Source organism: Dermacentor albipictus, chromosome 6 (assembly GCF_038994185.2).
Source record: "Dermacentor albipictus isolate Rhodes 1998 colony chromosome 6, USDA_Dalb.pri_finalv2, whole genome shotgun sequence".
Classification (NCBI taxonomy): domain Eukaryota; kingdom Metazoa; phylum Arthropoda; class Arachnida; order Ixodida; family Ixodidae; genus Dermacentor; species Dermacentor albipictus.
Genome location: NC_091826.1, coordinates 30,372,992 through 30,391,053, shown reverse-complemented (window position 1 = coordinate 30,391,053; position 18,062 = coordinate 30,372,992). Strand labels below are relative to the sequence as shown.

The 18,062-nt window shown below is 48.6% G+C and overlaps 2 protein-coding genes across 6 annotated transcripts in view; one reads left to right on the top strand and one right to left on the bottom strand.

The window, feature by feature from the left end:
• LOC135905113 (microtubule-associated serine/threonine-protein kinase 3-like) overlaps positions 1 to 14,671 on the top strand; it is a 36,425-nt gene extending 21,754 nt beyond the window's left edge. Inside the window, exons 9-12 of the mRNA XM_065436106.1 lie at positions 1,363 to 1,489; positions 2,702 to 2,850; positions 11,313 to 11,663; positions 14,216 to 14,671. Coding sequence (XP_065292178.1) covers positions 1,363 to 1,489; positions 2,702 to 2,850; positions 11,313 to 11,663; positions 14,216 to 14,527 — 939 coding nt within the window. The 3' untranslated portion in view covers positions 14,528 to 14,671. The remainder of the gene's footprint in view (positions 1 to 1,362; positions 1,490 to 2,701; positions 2,851 to 11,312; positions 11,664 to 14,215) is intronic.
• Positions 1 to 18,062, bottom strand: part of LOC135905116 (uncharacterized) — a 595,563-nt gene that overhangs the window by 436,644 nt on the left and 140,857 nt on the right. The gene's annotated exons all lie outside the window — the stretch shown is intronic.

Sequence of the window (18,062 nt, the reverse complement as noted above, 5' to 3'; positions counted from 1 at the left end):
TCAAAATGATGTGTAACAGGGGTCCCTAGACAACATAGTGTTGTTTAGGTAATATGTGTAGCAATACCGGATAGGTACGCGTGTATTCCGCATAACAGTGATAAATTATACAATGGGCACAAAGAATCACTTGTGCAGAATATAACTGAAAGGTAAGGAAAGCGTTCTATAAAATTTAACATATATATATATATATATATATATATATATATATATATATATATATATATATATATATATATATATATATATATATATATGCTAAAAATAAAAAAATACAATTAAACATAGCGAGTCTTAAGTAAAGATCACATACTTCACATTGTGTTTCTTTGGTACGGGTGTGTACAAGGCGGCATTTTCAGCCCACATTTATCCCGTTAGCAAACAATCAAATATGAAAATATCGCATTTGCCTTTAAAATAAACTGTTTTCTTTGTTATGCAGGCGCCCCTACTCCTTCATTAATTATCCCCGCCGTTCTATTACTGTTCGCCCCTGCAGATCAGCTCACCTGCGCCTCCGCTATAGAGAGTCAATAGACACCATTTACAAGAGTCAATGTAGAGGCTCGCGCAAACACACTGCTACAATGATGATGATGACTGATGATAGTCTCTAGTGGTGTCAAAGAGTCCCTCAGACTGCTTGACCTACTTAGGTTTAACTACGTTGTTACCATGAATATTTTATCGGCAGTAACTTAGTTGGCATTCGTCGAGCTATATGCACAGTACAGAAATCATCAGTTTCAACGTTACCCCAGCGTTCACTCAAGCCAGCATCATTGCGTTCTTCATCGCTCAGCCGTGACATGAGCACCGGCTGAGATGAAGCACCGTCCCAGCGGTGCTCGCCGTGGTTGAGACGGCGTGTCACAGTTGTCAAGTTTCTTTGTATCACTGCTCGAGCTGTGACAATATTGAGTGCAATCTAGCAATCTGTCATTCTGTTGTAAAGTTACCTGTGCCTTGACAAATCTGCCCCAATCATTTTCTTCATTTTTAAACCAATACAGCTAACCTCCTTACAACGAAACGAGATGTGAAGAAATATTGAACACAACGAAACAACTGGAATTTCTATTGCAATCCCTAGAAAGATTCGTAATAATGTAAAGTTATAATGTAATAATTAAGGTAAATAATTCTTCAACTTCATTATAAGGAAGCTTTACTGTAATACATTTGTTTCACTGATCTCCACCGATAGCCATGCAGTTTGCGTTACCATCACTTCTGAACCCCAGCGTCGCCTACTAGGTGACACATACTGTGAGTTATACAGTAAAATGTTTTGATGGAACACGCAGAATTGCAGTAGGCTTGGTTTACTATAGCTTATGCTGCTACTCCCTGCAGGCGAAATCGGCTGCTGGTCCCGTGGAAGTGAGGGACTCCTTGTTCAAGTCAACTGGCGGGGATACAGAGGAGCTGGACTACCATAAGGCCTCTGACGTGGATGTCAAAGCCGGCATCAGCGCCCTGAGTGAGTTCGAAGCCTCAACGAAATAGCCAACCAGGACTAATTGGCGCGGATTCGTAGTCGGCAAACCACGAAGGGACAAAGACGAGTGAATAATACAGGGCAAGCGCTCGCTATTACCTGAAAGGGCTTTGGTATAAACGCAAACATGTTACACATTGCACATTACGTGCATTGAAAAAAAAAAATACTTCGACGTTTCGGCCGGGGATCTACCTTCAAGAACGATTTTACAGGAGCATGATTGCTCTCCTATACGCTTCGTGGTACAGTGTTACTCCAACAATGCGCAACATGGTCACAAACATGATCACATGGTCACATGAACACAACATGAACACAACATGAACATGAACCAACATGAACACAACATGATCACATGGTCACAGTTGTTAACAGAACTAACGTCCTCGATTATCGCGTTTTTCTAATCGTGAATAAAAGCTGCACAGTGAATCTCCCCACGGCTTCATCAACGATGCCGAGAAAGAATTGCGATTGACGCGAGGCGGTATGCGACTGCTACTGAATGAGCCTGATGTTTTTAAACTTAAGCAGGTAAAAGAAAGTGCCGGTTATTGTGGGTTTCCAAAAACATGGCGCCCATGACGTCTCTCAGGCTCTGCGACTGATTCCGGCGCTTGCAGTCAGCGAAAGCATAGCCTTCGAGATTGGCTTACTTAAAACTTAGCAGGAGCCTCTGGAAATTACTTATGAACTGCACTTCATAAGGGGTTAATGCAATTCATGAGCGGTATAGCGCTTATGAAGTGGGTATACCGGGTATACCGCTTTCGTATACCGCTCTTCACAAGCGGTATACGAAATTCGGCTAAGCCGTAGTAAAGCCTGTACACGAGAAAAAGAAAATGTTTGTGTGATGAAGCGAGGCAACACAACTACCACGTAACAATATTGGGTACGAAAGTTACTTATTTTCCTGCAACTAGTGCGCGCCCTCTCTGTTATCTTTTGTTAGGTAAGATGCAAGTTCTTAAAGGTGAGACTGGAGCGGGGAGGAGCGTGAAATATTAGCAAAAAAAAAAAGATGTGACAAAATAGCGTGGTCAGTGCCCCATCACCCACCAGGAGTCGAATCCCCGACCTTACGCTGAGCAGCAGTGTACCGTATCAATCAGCCAGCGCGGTTGGAAAACGCGCACGCCAAGCGCGCTAAAGCTGTCTGCATAGTTTTTTTTTTTATCTGCTTGGCAGCTGGAGCCTCCGCCGACAAGTCGATAACGGCGAAGGAGAAAATGGACTTGATCATGTGGCGGACCAAGAGCCTCGGAAAGTACTGGAGCTTCGGCATCAGCGTCGTGGAAGTAATGGGGGAGAACAACAAGAGGTTCTACATGGTCGAGGTTAGTGCTTGGACGGGGCATGTTTTGGTCAATGCATATTTTCGCCTGATTAACCGCTGACTGTGCAACGTACTGCTGTGGATGCTTTGTCAGGGAGGCAACATTTTCGTCACATGCCGTGGGCATGTCGTGTGCACGTATCAATAGAGACTGCCGTTAATTCGACCATTGCGGGACCGCGAGATTCGCTCGAATTATCCGAAACGTCGAATTAACAAACGGTGGCAGAATGAACGAGTTCTGGTTTTTTTGTTTGTTGCCTGAGGCAGTCTGTAATATTTTCCTGCCTCTTGCTTTCGAAGTTCGACTCAACCGAGCGCCGACACGTTTAACCGCTGCCTCAGCATTAGCTGGTAGAAAAAGTAAAGTTCTTAAGGTTCTGAAAATCAAAGTAAAATAATTATATAGTAACACAGCTTCATCGCTAGGGAAGCAGTAGCGGCATGTACTGATTGTCTCGCTTTCCAAGCTTTAGTAGCCGCTGCGCTCAAAAAGGCACGCGACAGGGTCGAATTACCCGAAGCGGCATGCTTTCGCGTTCGAATTAACCCGTAAACGTTTTTTTTTTATTTCCATAGCAATGTGTGGTTTATCGCCTGGAGTATCCAGTGCGTTCGAATTACGCAGAAGGTTGAGTTAACTGAGCTTGATATAACGAGAGTCGACTTTCTATGTAAAGTGAATTACATGCACCGTTACAAAGCAATGCACGTCCTATGAGAAACGGCAAAGGGCAGGGCCTCCGAATTAATCGTGACTGTTCAAGGCAAAAGCAGTTGTCCATACAAAAGTAGACAGGAGCTATACAAGCTAATACGAACGAGCTTCACAAAAATATTTGCCTTAAAGACGAACGTGTCCTGACCTGCCGCTGAAGCTTCACTGCTGCACATATCACGAAGTGATGTGCTTATGTCAGCCCTCACCTGACGAAAGGCAACGACGATCTTGGGTGGCGACATTTATATATGTATAATGGCGACGATATATATATATATATATATATATATATATATATATATATATATATATATATATATATATATATTATAATACCGAGACCGATCAAGTTGTCCAGCGCTGTTTATACCAAAAATAAGGCAACGCCGCAGCTCATGCGCGAAGAAGTCGAAGAACAGGGAAGATGATGATGGCTATGTACAAATGAAAACGACGAAGTAAGTTAATAGTGCTTACACTAACTTCCCCCGTCATGGAAGCGGCCAGCCTGGCCGCAGATTAGAGATTATCTAAATGGTGTATGGGCCAATGTAGCGTTGAAGGAACTTCTCACAGAGGCCTGGGGTGCGGAATGGAGTCCAAAGCAGGACTTGGTCTCCAGGGTGAAAACGTAGGCCACGGCGTTTGTTGTCGCAGTGATGCTTGCGCTCAGCTTGGGTAGCTTCTGTGCTTTGCCGGGAGATTTGAGGGCACTCTGCAACTCGGGCAGCAAAATCTTCTGGAAGCGACGCGTTAGGCGAAGAAGGTGCGAAAAAGAGTTCCCTGTCAAACATTTTTTTTTTATTGCGTCAGCGTGCCTTCTGGCATAAAGAAATGTTTAAATATGTAAATACACTCCGGATTCGCGGAGGAAGTCCAGCAATGTCCGGTGGTGGGGCCCCAAGATCCAACTTTCTGCGTCTGGTGGCCGACCTGGGGGTGGTCCACAGCGAAGCAGGTGTTTCTGGCGGAGGGCATGTAGAGAAGGGCAAGTCCAGAGGAGGTGCCCAGTGTCCACCTCGCAGACAGGAGCGGGACAGAAGGGGCAGGAATCGCTCATGGAGGCACGGTACTGTGCCGACCTCGACCAGGTTATCGCAGGGGTGAGGGCGACACGGAGGCGTAACCTTCGTAACAAGACCTCTTCCCAGCGCGCTAGGCCGCCAGGGAGGTCGGTGCCACACGGTGGGAGAAGTGCTCGCGTGGCGCGCCGAAGGTGTTCTTTTTCTGCGAGGAGCCTTGTCTCCGGAGAGATGGGGGCCAGTTGAAGTGGACGCGAAGGTTTGTTGTGGCTCGCTGCATCCACTAAGGCTTGTGTGGGATGCGCATTGCGACGTATCCATTGTACACGTACTGTAACGGATAATTTCTCCACTGTGTCCTGAATCTCCTGTGCCAAAACGCCGGAATTCAGAACACGCCGCAGACAACGGATGGCAGCTGAGGAATCGGTGAAGATATCAATGTGTCTCCTAGACGGCGGAAGCAGCGGACAGAGGATGGATACTGCGTCTCGGATTGCCAAGAGCTCCGCCTGTGTCGACGGCCAGGCAGGGGAGCAAGCATACGAGCAGGTTGCGATGTCTGACAATATTTCAGGACAAGCGATAGACGTGGTGACGTGATCATCACTCACACTAGCGTCGACATACGCTACATGTCTGCACAAAGAGCTTGCACTCGTAGCTGATGGGCTATTTGCTATTATACTCGACTCTCTAAGGTGGCCAATGGATCGTGTGTGTATGCGAGTCAGAGGCCGATTGTCCGTAACTTGCTGATAAAGCCATGGTGGTCGTGGCGAGCAGGAATCGCAGGGCATCACTGAACCGTCTACCATATACTTCTCAAGAGCTGCAGCTTCAGGGATATGATGGCACTTTGCGGAACGAGCTTGGCGACGCTGGTGGACCAGTTCGTCTAGCGTATTTAATTGCGCTTCGGCCTGGAGTGCGTGAATGGGTGTAATTTGTGGGAGGCCCGTAATAACCCGCATTGCTGCTCGATTGATAGATTCCAAGCGGTCCCACTCTGCTCGTGTCATGTGGTGAAACTGGGCTTGGTATATCAATCTTGGCTGTAGCACAGTACGTATGAGGAGGCGGGCAATGGTGGTTGTGGCACCACCTGACTTTTGAGAAATCCTACGGATGAGGTGCAGCATTTGGGATGTCTTCTGACGTGCTGTGCGAATCCAGGGGCCGGCGGAGCCGGAATCGTACAAGTCCAGGCCGAGGACTCGGAGTGAGTTGACGATTGGAATTCTGTTTCCGTGCAAGAGAAGGACGACAGGGGTGGTGTTGAACGCACGGCGGCCGCGCGCATTCGCGACCGGAAGCAGAGCCGTCTTTTCAGGCGACAACGTAAGTCCCAGAAAAGAACACCATTGATCAGTAATCGTAAGAGCGAGCTGCAACCTTGTGGCTTGAATTTGGAGAGACGGGTGGACAGTCCAGACTGTGATGTCATCCGCATAAATGAGTGCGTGCAGGTCAGCAATGTCACCCAATCGCCATGCCAAGGGTAGGAGGCTAATGTTGAAAAGTATGGGGGCCAGCACTGACCCTTGCGGTACACCGCGATGTGGGCGAAAGGATCCCACATTCTCCTTGTTGATGCGTATGGCGAATTCACGAGATGTAAGAAAGGTGTGAATAAACTTGCATATGTGGGCGGGTAAGTGAATCCAGCGTAGCACTTCAACGAGGGCAGCGTGGCTGACGTGGTCGTATGCTTTGTGCACATCCATGCCGAGCACGGACCTCACTCGGGTCGATCGGCCACCAATCAAAACCATAGAGGACAAGTGACCTAGGCCGTCTTCTGCACCAAGGTGGGGGCGGAAGCCAACTTGCGACGGGTGGTACCAGTGATGTACGTCTAGCCACCATGCACTGGAGACGGTTAGCCACCATGCGTTCCAACAATTTCCATAATGTACACATAAGAGAAATTGGTCGAAGATTTGATATGTTGTCATGAGGTTTGCCGGGCTTTGGGATGGCGATTATAGCTGCTTGCAGCCAGTGCTCCGGTACTTCTCCTGACAGCCATGCAGCGTTTAACGAATTAAGAACATCTTCCAGAGTGGCTCCTTCTAGGTTTTTAAACGCTTCATAGGTCACGCCGTCAGGACCCGGGGCAGTCTTCAATTTGGCTTGGTCTATTGCAGCGAGAAATTCAGCCACCGTGAACGGAGACTGCATCCCAGCGATAGCGTGAGCTGATGGGAGTGCCCCTGCACTCGGCGGAAGCGTAAATGGGGCGGAGACCACAGGTGGCCGCGTATCAGAACCGGGAAATAATGCCTGCGCTATGTCAATTGCAAAGGCGTCTGCGGTTTTGCCAGACGCGAGGCACGCGCTGGAACCCGGGTCAGGAGAGCGTCCACCAACTTCCATTGCTCGGAACGTTCTCCGAATTGAGGCGGCGCTCGTGGTTGGACCTAGCGAAGAACACCAGGCCAACCAGCGTTGACGTGAGGCGTTCGTGGCGTCTAGCTGCAGCTGTCAGCTGACGGTGGCGGAGTTGAGCCTCCACGGAATCTGGGTGTCGGCTGGCATGAACCTCTGCTTGGCGACGCTGTGCCCAAAGCTGCAGGAGTCGAAGATCTGGCGCCGGACGAGATTCCTCGACCCATGACGTTAAAGTGGCTGCTTTGACCGCCGATTGTAACATTGGGATGAGGTCGCATGAGAAGCTTGCTTCTGTTTATGTATATTGATTAAGCAGGCTGTTCACAAGCTGTAGACGGAACCAGCTGGAAAATGCTAAAGTTAGTGAAGTGCGCCTTCCTGCAATGCCGCCTCGGGCACTCAGTCACCTGGGTCTAGCGAAGTGTACGGCAAAGCAAGCGGCGGTGCGCTCCAGCGCTGTAGCAGACGACGCAAAGCACCTCCCCTGGGTCCGTGTGCGCCTGCGCCGCTTCGCTTCGATGCGCCGCCGCGCCTAGGGTGCCTCGATGCCTGCCCGCCGCGCCGCCGTTCAGGGTGGTGACAGCCCCGCGGCGCCGCCATATTGGTTTGAAGAAGCGCCTCGCGCGCCCGCCGAGCTATCGTTGCAGAGGGCAGGATTCTCACCAATCGCATCGGAAGCTGAAAATTTCTGGCATGTGTGGAATTATGCTTTCGGGCTGAAATACAGAGCTCATATTCTGTTGTAAAAAAGCACAGTAGTCATGTTGGCAGCGCTGCGGTGTTACAAGGAGAGGCGATTGGCGAGTCGGAATGTTAATTGAGTTTTCACTGTCGCAATATTATTTCGTTTGGACGGTGGAAAATTTTTTGACAAAACCGTTTGAGAAATTACACAACGCTTATCTGTTCACGTGTTGGTAGGCTCCCTCGAAACTTTGAAGCACATGTTTCGTTTGCTGCGTTTAACAGCAGTTCACGGCCTTATATCACAGAGTCCCAGCCGTAACACAGACGCAACACTAATTTTAAAGATGTTCTTGTGCACGCCAAACTACAGAAAAAGAAGAAGTTGGGAACCAATCCCTGTGGTCGCCCCAGGTGCTCTACATGCAAACACATTCAATCCACTACTACAGTAAAAAGTACAGCGTCGAATTACACACACAAGGTAACTTCGGCTTTCACCTGCACATCAAGCAATGTAGTCTACTGTCTAGAATGCGCCGCTTGTAGCAAACAATACATAGGTGAGACCGGACAACAAATCAATACAAGACTCAATGGTCACCGCGCGGACACAAAACACAATTTACCCAAAGCAGTAGCCAGCCACTTTAATGAACATGGACATATGTTTGACAAAGCAAGGCTCTATATACTACAAACAAATTTCCGTTCCCCTCGCGAAAGGAAGTACACGGAATCATACCTCATACACAAGTTTAATTGCCTACACCCGACAGGAATTAATTTGGCACGCGGCAACTTAGAATCTTTAAAAGCTGTAACTTAAATCTGAAACTCTCATATCATCAACCAATACACAAAACACATTAGCCCACCAGCCAACTTTAATTCTTAACCTCACCTACTCTTTCATTTCGGAGGAAAAAAGGGGAGGGAGGAAGGAAAAGAAAAAAAAAGAAAAAAAAATTTCCTGCCTACTACTCAATTTAATGTACTCTTTCAGGATTTTACGTCTATACCAAGTGTACGATCCCCTCCTTCCATGTACACGTGCCCGTGCCCGCCTCTGCACGCGTCACCCTCCTGTTTGCTATACCGATTTCGCCCCCCCCCTTCCCCCTGCCCCCCTTTTTTAGTCCTTTTTTTTTGAAACCCCCTCGACAACACATTCCGAAGTCAATATGCCTTTTTCGGCGCCTCAACCCAGAGTATCGCCTTCTGGATGCCGCCGTAACGACACCTACGTTAAGCGCGTGGGGCAGTGCCCCTTGAAAGACCATGCCGCTGCCTTTCAGTCTCCCCACACATTGCACCGCAGACTCCTCGTCGCCACCTTAACTATTTCAAAATTACTCGACCTATTGCTTGACCGGCCGTTCTAATGCCTCAAAAACATGCCGCCAACGACTCCCCCTGAATTACTCCTAACCTTTCGCATCCCCAACACGCTCCCAAGCCCCCGTATTGCTTAAAGATTTCATTTTTCTCTTTCTTTTTCTTTCACCCCCCCTCCCTTTGTTGTGTCTTGGTACGGCCCTGGCTCCCCGCTCCTTTTTTTCCTTTTTCCCCTTTTTTCTGCTTCTATTTCTTTTCTTTCCTCTCCGCGTGCCCACTCTCACGCTCTTGTCCCTTCGTCTTGAGAATGAGGCTCACAGACGTCGGACGACAGCGCCTGTTCCCTCTTGTAATCTCTCTCTTTAAAACCAGCCGCCAGCGACAACACCCGCACGTGACGTCACTGCACTAACCCTTTAAAACTAACACGCCGAGGATGACGAGGCCGCCTTTGACGAAGATAGGTCCACCTATCGAAACGTTGGCCAGCCTGTCTGAGGTACTTCAACCCTGTTTAAAAAATTTTATACCACAGTGTGCCATTCCATCTGCCAGCCCCTTTCTTGTTTTTGGACGATAAGAATACTGTTACACTGCAAGAGCGTGTGCGAAAATGTTTTCAATGTCGGTTGCTCACGAGAGCACGAAAATGCCGCCTCACCAACTCGTCGACCGCACGGGAGACACGAGCAGCGGGCAGCAACGTCGAACCAATATGGCGGCGCGTCTGCCGAACGGCGGCGCGGAGCGGTACAAAGGCTGTCACCACCCTGAACGGCGGCGCGGCGGGCAGGCATCGAGGCACCCTAGCCGCGCCGGACGCACTGGCGCCCCGCGGAGCGCGGCCACGGTGAGCTGTGTTCACCCTAAGAGTGGACGAGCCTGTACATGGAAATCATGTCATACAGCGTACGGTGGAAGCGCTCAATAAGGCCATTGGTTTTGCGGATGATAGGTAGAATTAGATTTGTGGAAGGTATTAGCGGCCCGAAGCACTTCCTCGAGAACTTGTGAAATTAACGCCTTGCCACGGTCACTGAGAAGAACGCGAGGAGCCCCGTGGCGCAAGACGATGGAGCGCAAGAAAAAGTCGGCGACCTCGGAAGGGGTATCTGGATCGCAGAGCGGCAGTCTCGGCATATCTTGTTAAATGGTCGACCGAAGTTACAATCCAACGGTGACCGGAAGGTGTCAACGGTATGGGGCCATATAAATCAACACCAACAAGTTCAAAAGGTGCGTCCGGGCAAGGGAGAGGTTGTAGTAAACCGGCAGGAGGGGATGTCGAGCGTTTGCGGTGCTGACATGACGCACAAGAGGCAATGTATTTGGCCACCGTTGTGGATAGGCCAGTTCAGAAGCAGCGGATCTTTATGCGGTCGTAAGTCTTGTGGAAGCCTAAGTGGCCAGCCGATACGGAGTCGGGAAGTGCCTCTAATACTCGCAGGCGAAGGCATCGAGGTAGAACTGGGACCCACCGGTGACCTGTTGAATGGTGAACGTAGCGGTGTAGCACGCCACCTTGAAGGCGGAATTGTCGAAGTTGTCGAAGCGGCTCTTGGGTGGTTCGGTGAACCCACTAAGGCGATCCATGAGAGCTCGACAGTAGGAGTCGGCCCGCTGAAGCGAGACGAAATCAGAGCGTGATGAAAGCGTAACTTGGTCCAGGAGCGTTATCGAGAGCTGGTGTGAGGCAGGCGTAGCATCGGAACATTCTTGGTGGGGAAGATGGCGGCGCGTTACCGGGAGGGAGCGAGAGTGGCCAGCGAGACAGTACGTCTGCATCATGATGATTTTTTCCAGACTTGTAGGTTACAGTAAAGTCATATTCCTGCAAGCGGAGTATCAGCGTCCTAAGTGTCCTGGCATGTTTTTCATTGATGACAGCCAACACAGAGCATGATGATGACAGAGCGAGTCATTTCCTTCAAGGATGTTGCCATATTCATCTCTTATAAACTATTGTCTCTAATACGATCTCACATGAATTATCGGAGTGGCGCCACCTGTTGTGGACGACGGTACCTCTCATACGACGTCAGCGCTAGCTGCTTCGCAGAGAGCGGCATAGAGGGTAAGTCCCGTAGGAAATACGTAGTCTGTATTGGCGAGGGTGGTTCAAGTTCAGAAGCAGCGGCGACACCTTGGGCTGCAATTTTCTGTGCGCCAAATGTCATTTATCGTGACACAGAAAAGTGATGGTCGACTTCTAGACGAATATAACAGATCGATCCCGCTCGACTTATTGTGTTCTTTTTTTCCTTTACTGTCCATTTACGAGTTCTCTCTCTCGACCTCGCGCAGAAAGTCAAGAGCGGCAGTCCCGCCGAAGTCTCGCACGTTCTCGAGGGCGACGTGATTGTGGCCGTCAACGGAGCCGATATCTCGGAGTTGCCCGCCCCTGAGGTCAAGCGCCGCATGCAGGACTGCGGTGACCAGCTCGTTGTCACCGTGCTGTCCTCGAGCGCCTTCAGGCTGCTCGAGTCCCGACGCGACTGGGACCAGATCCTCAAGGCGGCCGGCCAGGACACCATCCAGGTGAGGGCCATCAAGACCGCGTGCAGCGGCAGCGGCTACTACGGCTTCAAGGTGTTCGAGGCCAAGGCGTGGAACGAGCAGAAGAAGGCCCTGGTACACTGCCACGTCATCCAGAAGGTACGCAGCAAGCCTGTGGCTTTCTCGCAATAATGAGGAACGCGTAGTCCTTACGAAGAGTTTACAAGAAATTGTGTAGCTCAGAGTGACCGCGGCGGTATTTCGCACTGTGAGCTGCGTTACTCGCCACGCGCGCACAGAGCATGAAAAAAAAAAGCATACCACTGACGTCTCCCTGATGTTCGGTTGTGATTCATTCCTTGTATGCGTATGATGATTTCCTTTATATAGACATTCTCAATTCCTTGTTTACGTGGTCAAGTGCTTCCTAATTTTTTCTTTTCGGCGACGTACCTAATCTGACTTCCACTCAAGAGTCCCCTCTTCTCTGTAAGAGAGCAGCTATCTGCCGTCACGAAGATCGCAGAATGGACACCATGCTAGATTTGAACACAGTTGCGCTCAAGCTGACGTTTTAATTACGGTGAAGGTCGCTGGCTTAATAACGCCATCGCTAGAAATGCGTACTACTGCTTGCCCCAGGAGTTCCTTATGAGCCACCCTGTTCTCTTTCTCTTTTGTTATTGTTGTTGATGTACATAGCTTGAAATCATAACTTTAGTTTCGCGCAAGTGGTAAATCATTCCTGAAGAAAAGCCCTACTCTGTCACGTGGCTCTGAAATGGCTCTCATTGCCTTTCTGAATAGCTACGCCTATATATATAGCCACACAACTGGGTATTCATGGTATATTGCCACGCTCTTGAAAGCGTCCCACTTTTCGGACTTATAATCGCCTAACATCTCAGATCAGGCAGCTATAGCTTCTCACTCAAACTCAACAAATGAACTTCTCAGGAGATGGTTTCATATTCTCTGACCCCTCTACATTAGTGACACTGAAAGTTCCCTACACTCCCGAGGACTTGTGTATTATAAGCACAAACGTGTACGCTCTCATATGACAGCATCGATGTCGTAAATCAGGGCCCGTATTTTGAAACGTTCGCCTTCCGCGAGACTATCGCCTTGGCCACGCCTCCGCCAACGGCGCGCGCTGATTGGCGGTTTTAGCAAAACCGGAAAATAAATAGCGACATCCAGTAGTTCCGGCCCACGTCATTTTAACGTCATGGTGTCGATGGGAGCTCTCGAGATATATCGAATAAACGAACACGTCTTTTGGTGTTCCGTTGGTGGTGGAGTGTAGTAGAGATAAGATAGGTGGTAGTTTATAGTAGCCTCTTTTTGGCCTCTTCGTTTAAAGTTTTTGTTGGCCTCTTCGTCAAAGTTAAAATTCGTTTAAAGTAAAATATTTCACACTTCCTTATTCAATTTATTTTACCTAAAGTGGCCGTAACCAACCGTAGTCAGTGCGCAGAAATCGTACTGCGGTCACTAGTCTCGAAAACAACGGACTCGAGCCGCTCTGATCTCGCACGGTGCACTTTCTCATGCGATGTGAAGCGTTCGACAGCGTGTGTTGGTAGTGCCTGCTGACGTCACGGGTAAGCAGTCACTTGATTTATTGAACGCGACTATCGCGGAAGGCGAACGTTTCAGAATACGGCCCCAGTTCGCCCCGAGCGAGAGAGTTACAGTGCTTGCGGCAGGAGATGTCCCTAGTTTTCCTTTCATATCGATCACGACAACAAGGAAGTCAAGCTTAGCTGCATACTTCGCCAATGGAGAGATGTGTGATCACACGTGCGTCAAACAATACGCAACGTGATGTGTGTATACGCCTCATCGTCTTTTAAAGACACATGTCTTGCGAAAGCTATGCAAGTAGAGTTTCATAGCTGGGTGAAGGCCTCACGTTATCAACATTGGTTTGAGGAAGGATTTCTCCTGCACGATTGCTGATGTCAACGACGTTGTCATTATCAAGTTGCCTTATTTTATGTTGTTTTGGTTGACTGTTTCTTTTGTGACAATTCCATTGAAGTCTACGATAATGGAGGCATAGGCGCAAAGAAAGAAAAATGCCAGTTTATAGCTTCTCATGTTGCCATCCCGGTCCATAAATTTCAACTAGTATAAGCTGCTAATCACGTGAGATGGAGTACCAGAGTTGACGGAACCATGCGTTTTACAATATTCCAACCCACGTGGGTTGGAATAGCTCTCACACACAAAGCCAGCAATTAAGACACCACTATTTGACGATTGCGTAAGTTCAGTTGAAGATGTGGCTCCCTCTATTTATTAGCTTACCACTAGCTTTGCCATTCACTGTAAGTACCAATTTCTTTGATTCTAAGCAACATACCGAAAAATTTCCTGTGTTACACTGAATTTGCAAGAATTCACAAGTTGCCTAGATTTTCCCCGGTGGCAGACACCCTGTTGAAAAGTTCATTTGTCGAAACGTTCACTCCTGCCTGAAGTGCCTCTTGTTAGACGACTGCTGACCATCTGTCACAGCTACGTAGCTAATCTTCCATGATAAAAAAAAGACTGCATAGCCTGGACACTGTTTTCAAGACAACATACCCATCGCCTGCTCACATCTTGTTCCACAGCTGGTCCTGGACTGTCAAGAACTGCTTCACACAGCTACTAATGACTCTCTCTCTCTCCATCTCTCTCTCTCCATGCCTGGCGTGCAGACCACCGACGTTCAGGTGGTGACGCCCAACAAGTGCATGTACCCGGGCGACGTGCTCGTGATGGTGGACGGCGTACCCGTGGACAACATGGACCAGTACGGGGTCAAGGCGGCCCTGTCCAAGGGGGCCAACGAGCTGAACATCACCATCGCGCCAATGTCTCCTTTGAGGCTCAAGAGGCCCTCGTACACCCGTCTGCACGAGACGGTGATGACGGACGCCAACGTGCCCGAACCGTCGGCCAAGGCCAACATCGAAAACGCGCCGCCGCCGGCGGCGGCGGCGGCGGCGGCGCCACCAGCGAAACCGTGAGCGCCGTCCACGCCAAGGTGGACCACCGGTCGACGTTCGGCCACATTGGCGCAACATACGTACTTTTTTTTTGTGCGGGCAAATGAGGAATCGAATAAACGAGGTGTGAAACACCTACGAGGATCAAAAGTATGGACGACTGGACAGGCTGTGTCGGCTGCGTTCCTTTGAAACTGTGCAAAGACGGATCAAGTGTGCACGTTCGACAAAAGAAAAAAAAATTGCGAGCGCAGTAAATTGTGTGGCAAGGATTTATGACTACCTGTGAGCTGTTGTGTCCATGAGCGTATACAAGGTGCCATTGCTTAGCACGGATAAATTTTGTAAAGAGAAGTTTTCTTTGCCCATACACGCTCCTGCGGTAGGCGTGACCGCTGCTGGGTCGGTCCGTATCTCGTCGGATGTATTTGTGGATGTATACACAGACACTGTCAACTAGAATGTCGGCTACACCCGTAATCGACTCCGCTGTCTTCCTGTCTCTATTTTTTATATTTTTTTGTTTTTGTTTCATAACTAGTTGGGCAGTCTTACACTAATTCTCAAGCTTGTTTGTTAAAAGTTCTGCCCTAAGATAGTCCATGATAAAGCAATGATTGCACAATTATCTTCTCAAAAATATAGTGGTAAACTGCCGGTCATGATTTCATTAAGAGAAGAAAAACAGTCAATGGCGATGCTGCGGTAAATGCGAAATAAATGCGTTAACCTTACTTCGCACCTCTTTAAGGTCCCGGATCTATAATTTAAATCGGTTGCACTATATTGCAATGTGTTTTTTCAGGAGCTCACTCAACATACATCAACGACTTGCCCACTAACCTTTCATCCCCAGTTAGGCTGTTCGCCGATGACTGCGTCATCTATCGCAATATTAAATGTTTCGATGGTCATCTTACTCTCCAAAATGACCTTGAACTAACCTATAGATGGTGCGTAACTTGGCAGATGTCCCTTAACGCCTCCAAATGTAAGTTAATCACGTTTAGTCGAAAGCGCACGAGTTCAGTGCTCCACTATTCGATTAATAGAGACTTTTAGCGTGTCCGGTATTCCGGCAAGTGCGGGCGGTTTGCCGGTATAGCGGGGGCGTAAACGTGAGCGGCCAGATTGGTGGCGCCAGCTGGTGGTGCAAAGCTCAACCACACAAACACAGAGCTAATTACTATATTCTGCTTAGCTGCTGGTGCAAATATTCGACAGTGGCGTAATCGTGTTCACAATTACGCTGCTGCCAAAAATTTGCACCACTAGCGAAGCAGGATATAGTGGGTTACTGCAGTTTTAGCTCTGTGTTTGTCTGGTTGAACTCTACGCTACCAGGCGGCTGCAGCGATCTAGCTATACGCCCCCGCAAATCCGGTAATCCGCCCGAACCGCTCCCGTTTACCGGAATAGCGGACAGGCTAAAACTCTCTAATAATACCGTAGTTTCGACTGCTCCGTCTTACGGATATCTCAGCCTTTATCATTCATCGGACTTATCCTGGACAACGCGTGTAGCAACTGACTCATCCAAGGCTTTTCAATCTCTCGGCTGCTTGCATAGAAACTTGCGTAACGCGCCTCCTAATGTACGAAAACTAGCGTACTTATGTTCGCCCCCAACTAAAATACGCTTCATCCACACGGTCACGATATCAAGATTAGAGACGTTTAGCTTGTACGCTAATCCGGTAAACGGGAGCGGTTTGGGCGGGTTACCGGATGGTCGGGGCGGAAACGTGAGCGGTGAAGCCGCCTGGTGTTGTAGAGCTCAACCAGACAAACGCATAGCTAAAACTGCAGTAACTCACCATATCCTGCTTCGCCACTCGTGCAAATTTTTGGCAGCGGCGTAATTGTGAACACGATTACGCCACTGTCGAATATTTACCCCAGCAGCTAAGCAGAATACAGTAATTAGCTCTGTGGTTGTGTGGTTGAGCTTTGCGCCACCAGCTGGCGCCACCGATCGGGCCGCTCACCTTTACGCCCCCGCTAAACCGGAAAACCGCCCGCGCTTTCCCGGGTACCGGACACGCTAAAAGTCCCTATTGTCTACTCCGTATGTTGGAAGCCGTCCAGAATAGGGCAGCCAGATTCACCTCAGGCAACTACGACTATCGTTCGAGCGTTACCCGAATAAAACAAGACCTTGCATTTCAGTCAGAAGATCGCCGCGTCACTGATCTTTTATGTCTGTTTCACAGGTACATCTATAGTAACGATTTTCACTGATTGCCGCTTCATGCACCTGTGCGCACATCTCGGCGCACTCACAACGCACTTAGTTTCATGCGCATTCATGGCAGGCATTTAAGTCATCACCACTACCAAGAGCTCTTGCACATCGGAACAATCTCTGTGATCACATTGCATCCATCTCCCATCGCGAAACAGTCCGTGATAACCTGAATTCCTTGCGTATTAATGTTGTATACCGATGTTGCACTTTGCTATTTTTGTCGTGTTATTACTGTTGCCCCCCCTTACTCAACGCCCTTCAATGGGCCTATAAGGTAATGTAAATAAATAAATAAATACGTCCTACCTCTTCTAGGAGCAGAGTGAAACTCACGGTGGTCCGGCGCAGACCAACGTCAGCTGCATTATACATATTTAGGGTGTCCGAGCTAACTTGAGCCAAGCTGCCTAAAGAAAGAAAAAAAAAGATGATGAAGAAAAGAAAGAAATTATAAAAACAGAGTGCAAGATACGATTATAAGACCAACGGTGTTCTGTAGCCAGACCTAATGATGACCTAGATCGGTAGACCTCATAATCGTATCTCGGACTGTGTTCTTATTATCATTTTTTTTCTTTTAAGCAGCTTGGCTAACGTTAGCTGAGACACGCGGTATACCTCTACCACGTGACCAGCTTCCCACACTTCCCATACTGTCCCCCCCCCCTTTTGACACTCCTAATGCTGACGCATTAAAAAGGGGGGCTGGGCAGGCCACGTAATGCGTATATAGGGCGGGTACTCGGCGTTCTCTTAAGAGTTTGAGTGCCAAGAGAAGAAAAACGCAGTCGAAGATGGCAGAGAATTAAGTCGTGTAACGGAAGGAATTTCGAAAGCTTAGGATGGGGTCCGCTGGTACAAGACGGGATAATTGGAGATGGCTGAGAGAGGCCTTGTTCTGAGTGGACATTATTACTATTATTCGTTGTTGTTGTTGGTGGTGGTGTTATTGTTGTTGTTGGTGGTGGTTGTGTTGCTGTTGTTGTTATTGTTGTTATTGTTGTTGTTATTGTTATTGTTGTTGTTGTTATTATTATTATTGTTGTTGTTGTTGGTGGTGGTGGTGGTGGTGGTGGTGGTGTTATCGGTGGTGGTGTTATTGTTGTTGTTGTTGTCATCGTCGTCATCGTTGTTGTTTTCCACAATTAGTGGTTATCGAAAATTGTGCCAGTTGGAACCGAATACAATGCGAACAAGGCAGCCTGGGGCGGCAAGCGCGGACGTGAACTCTAACAAAAACACACCAGCGTTGTCATACCGTTGTCACTTCATCGATCGCCTTCACTGGTTCCTTTGTAATCATTTCTT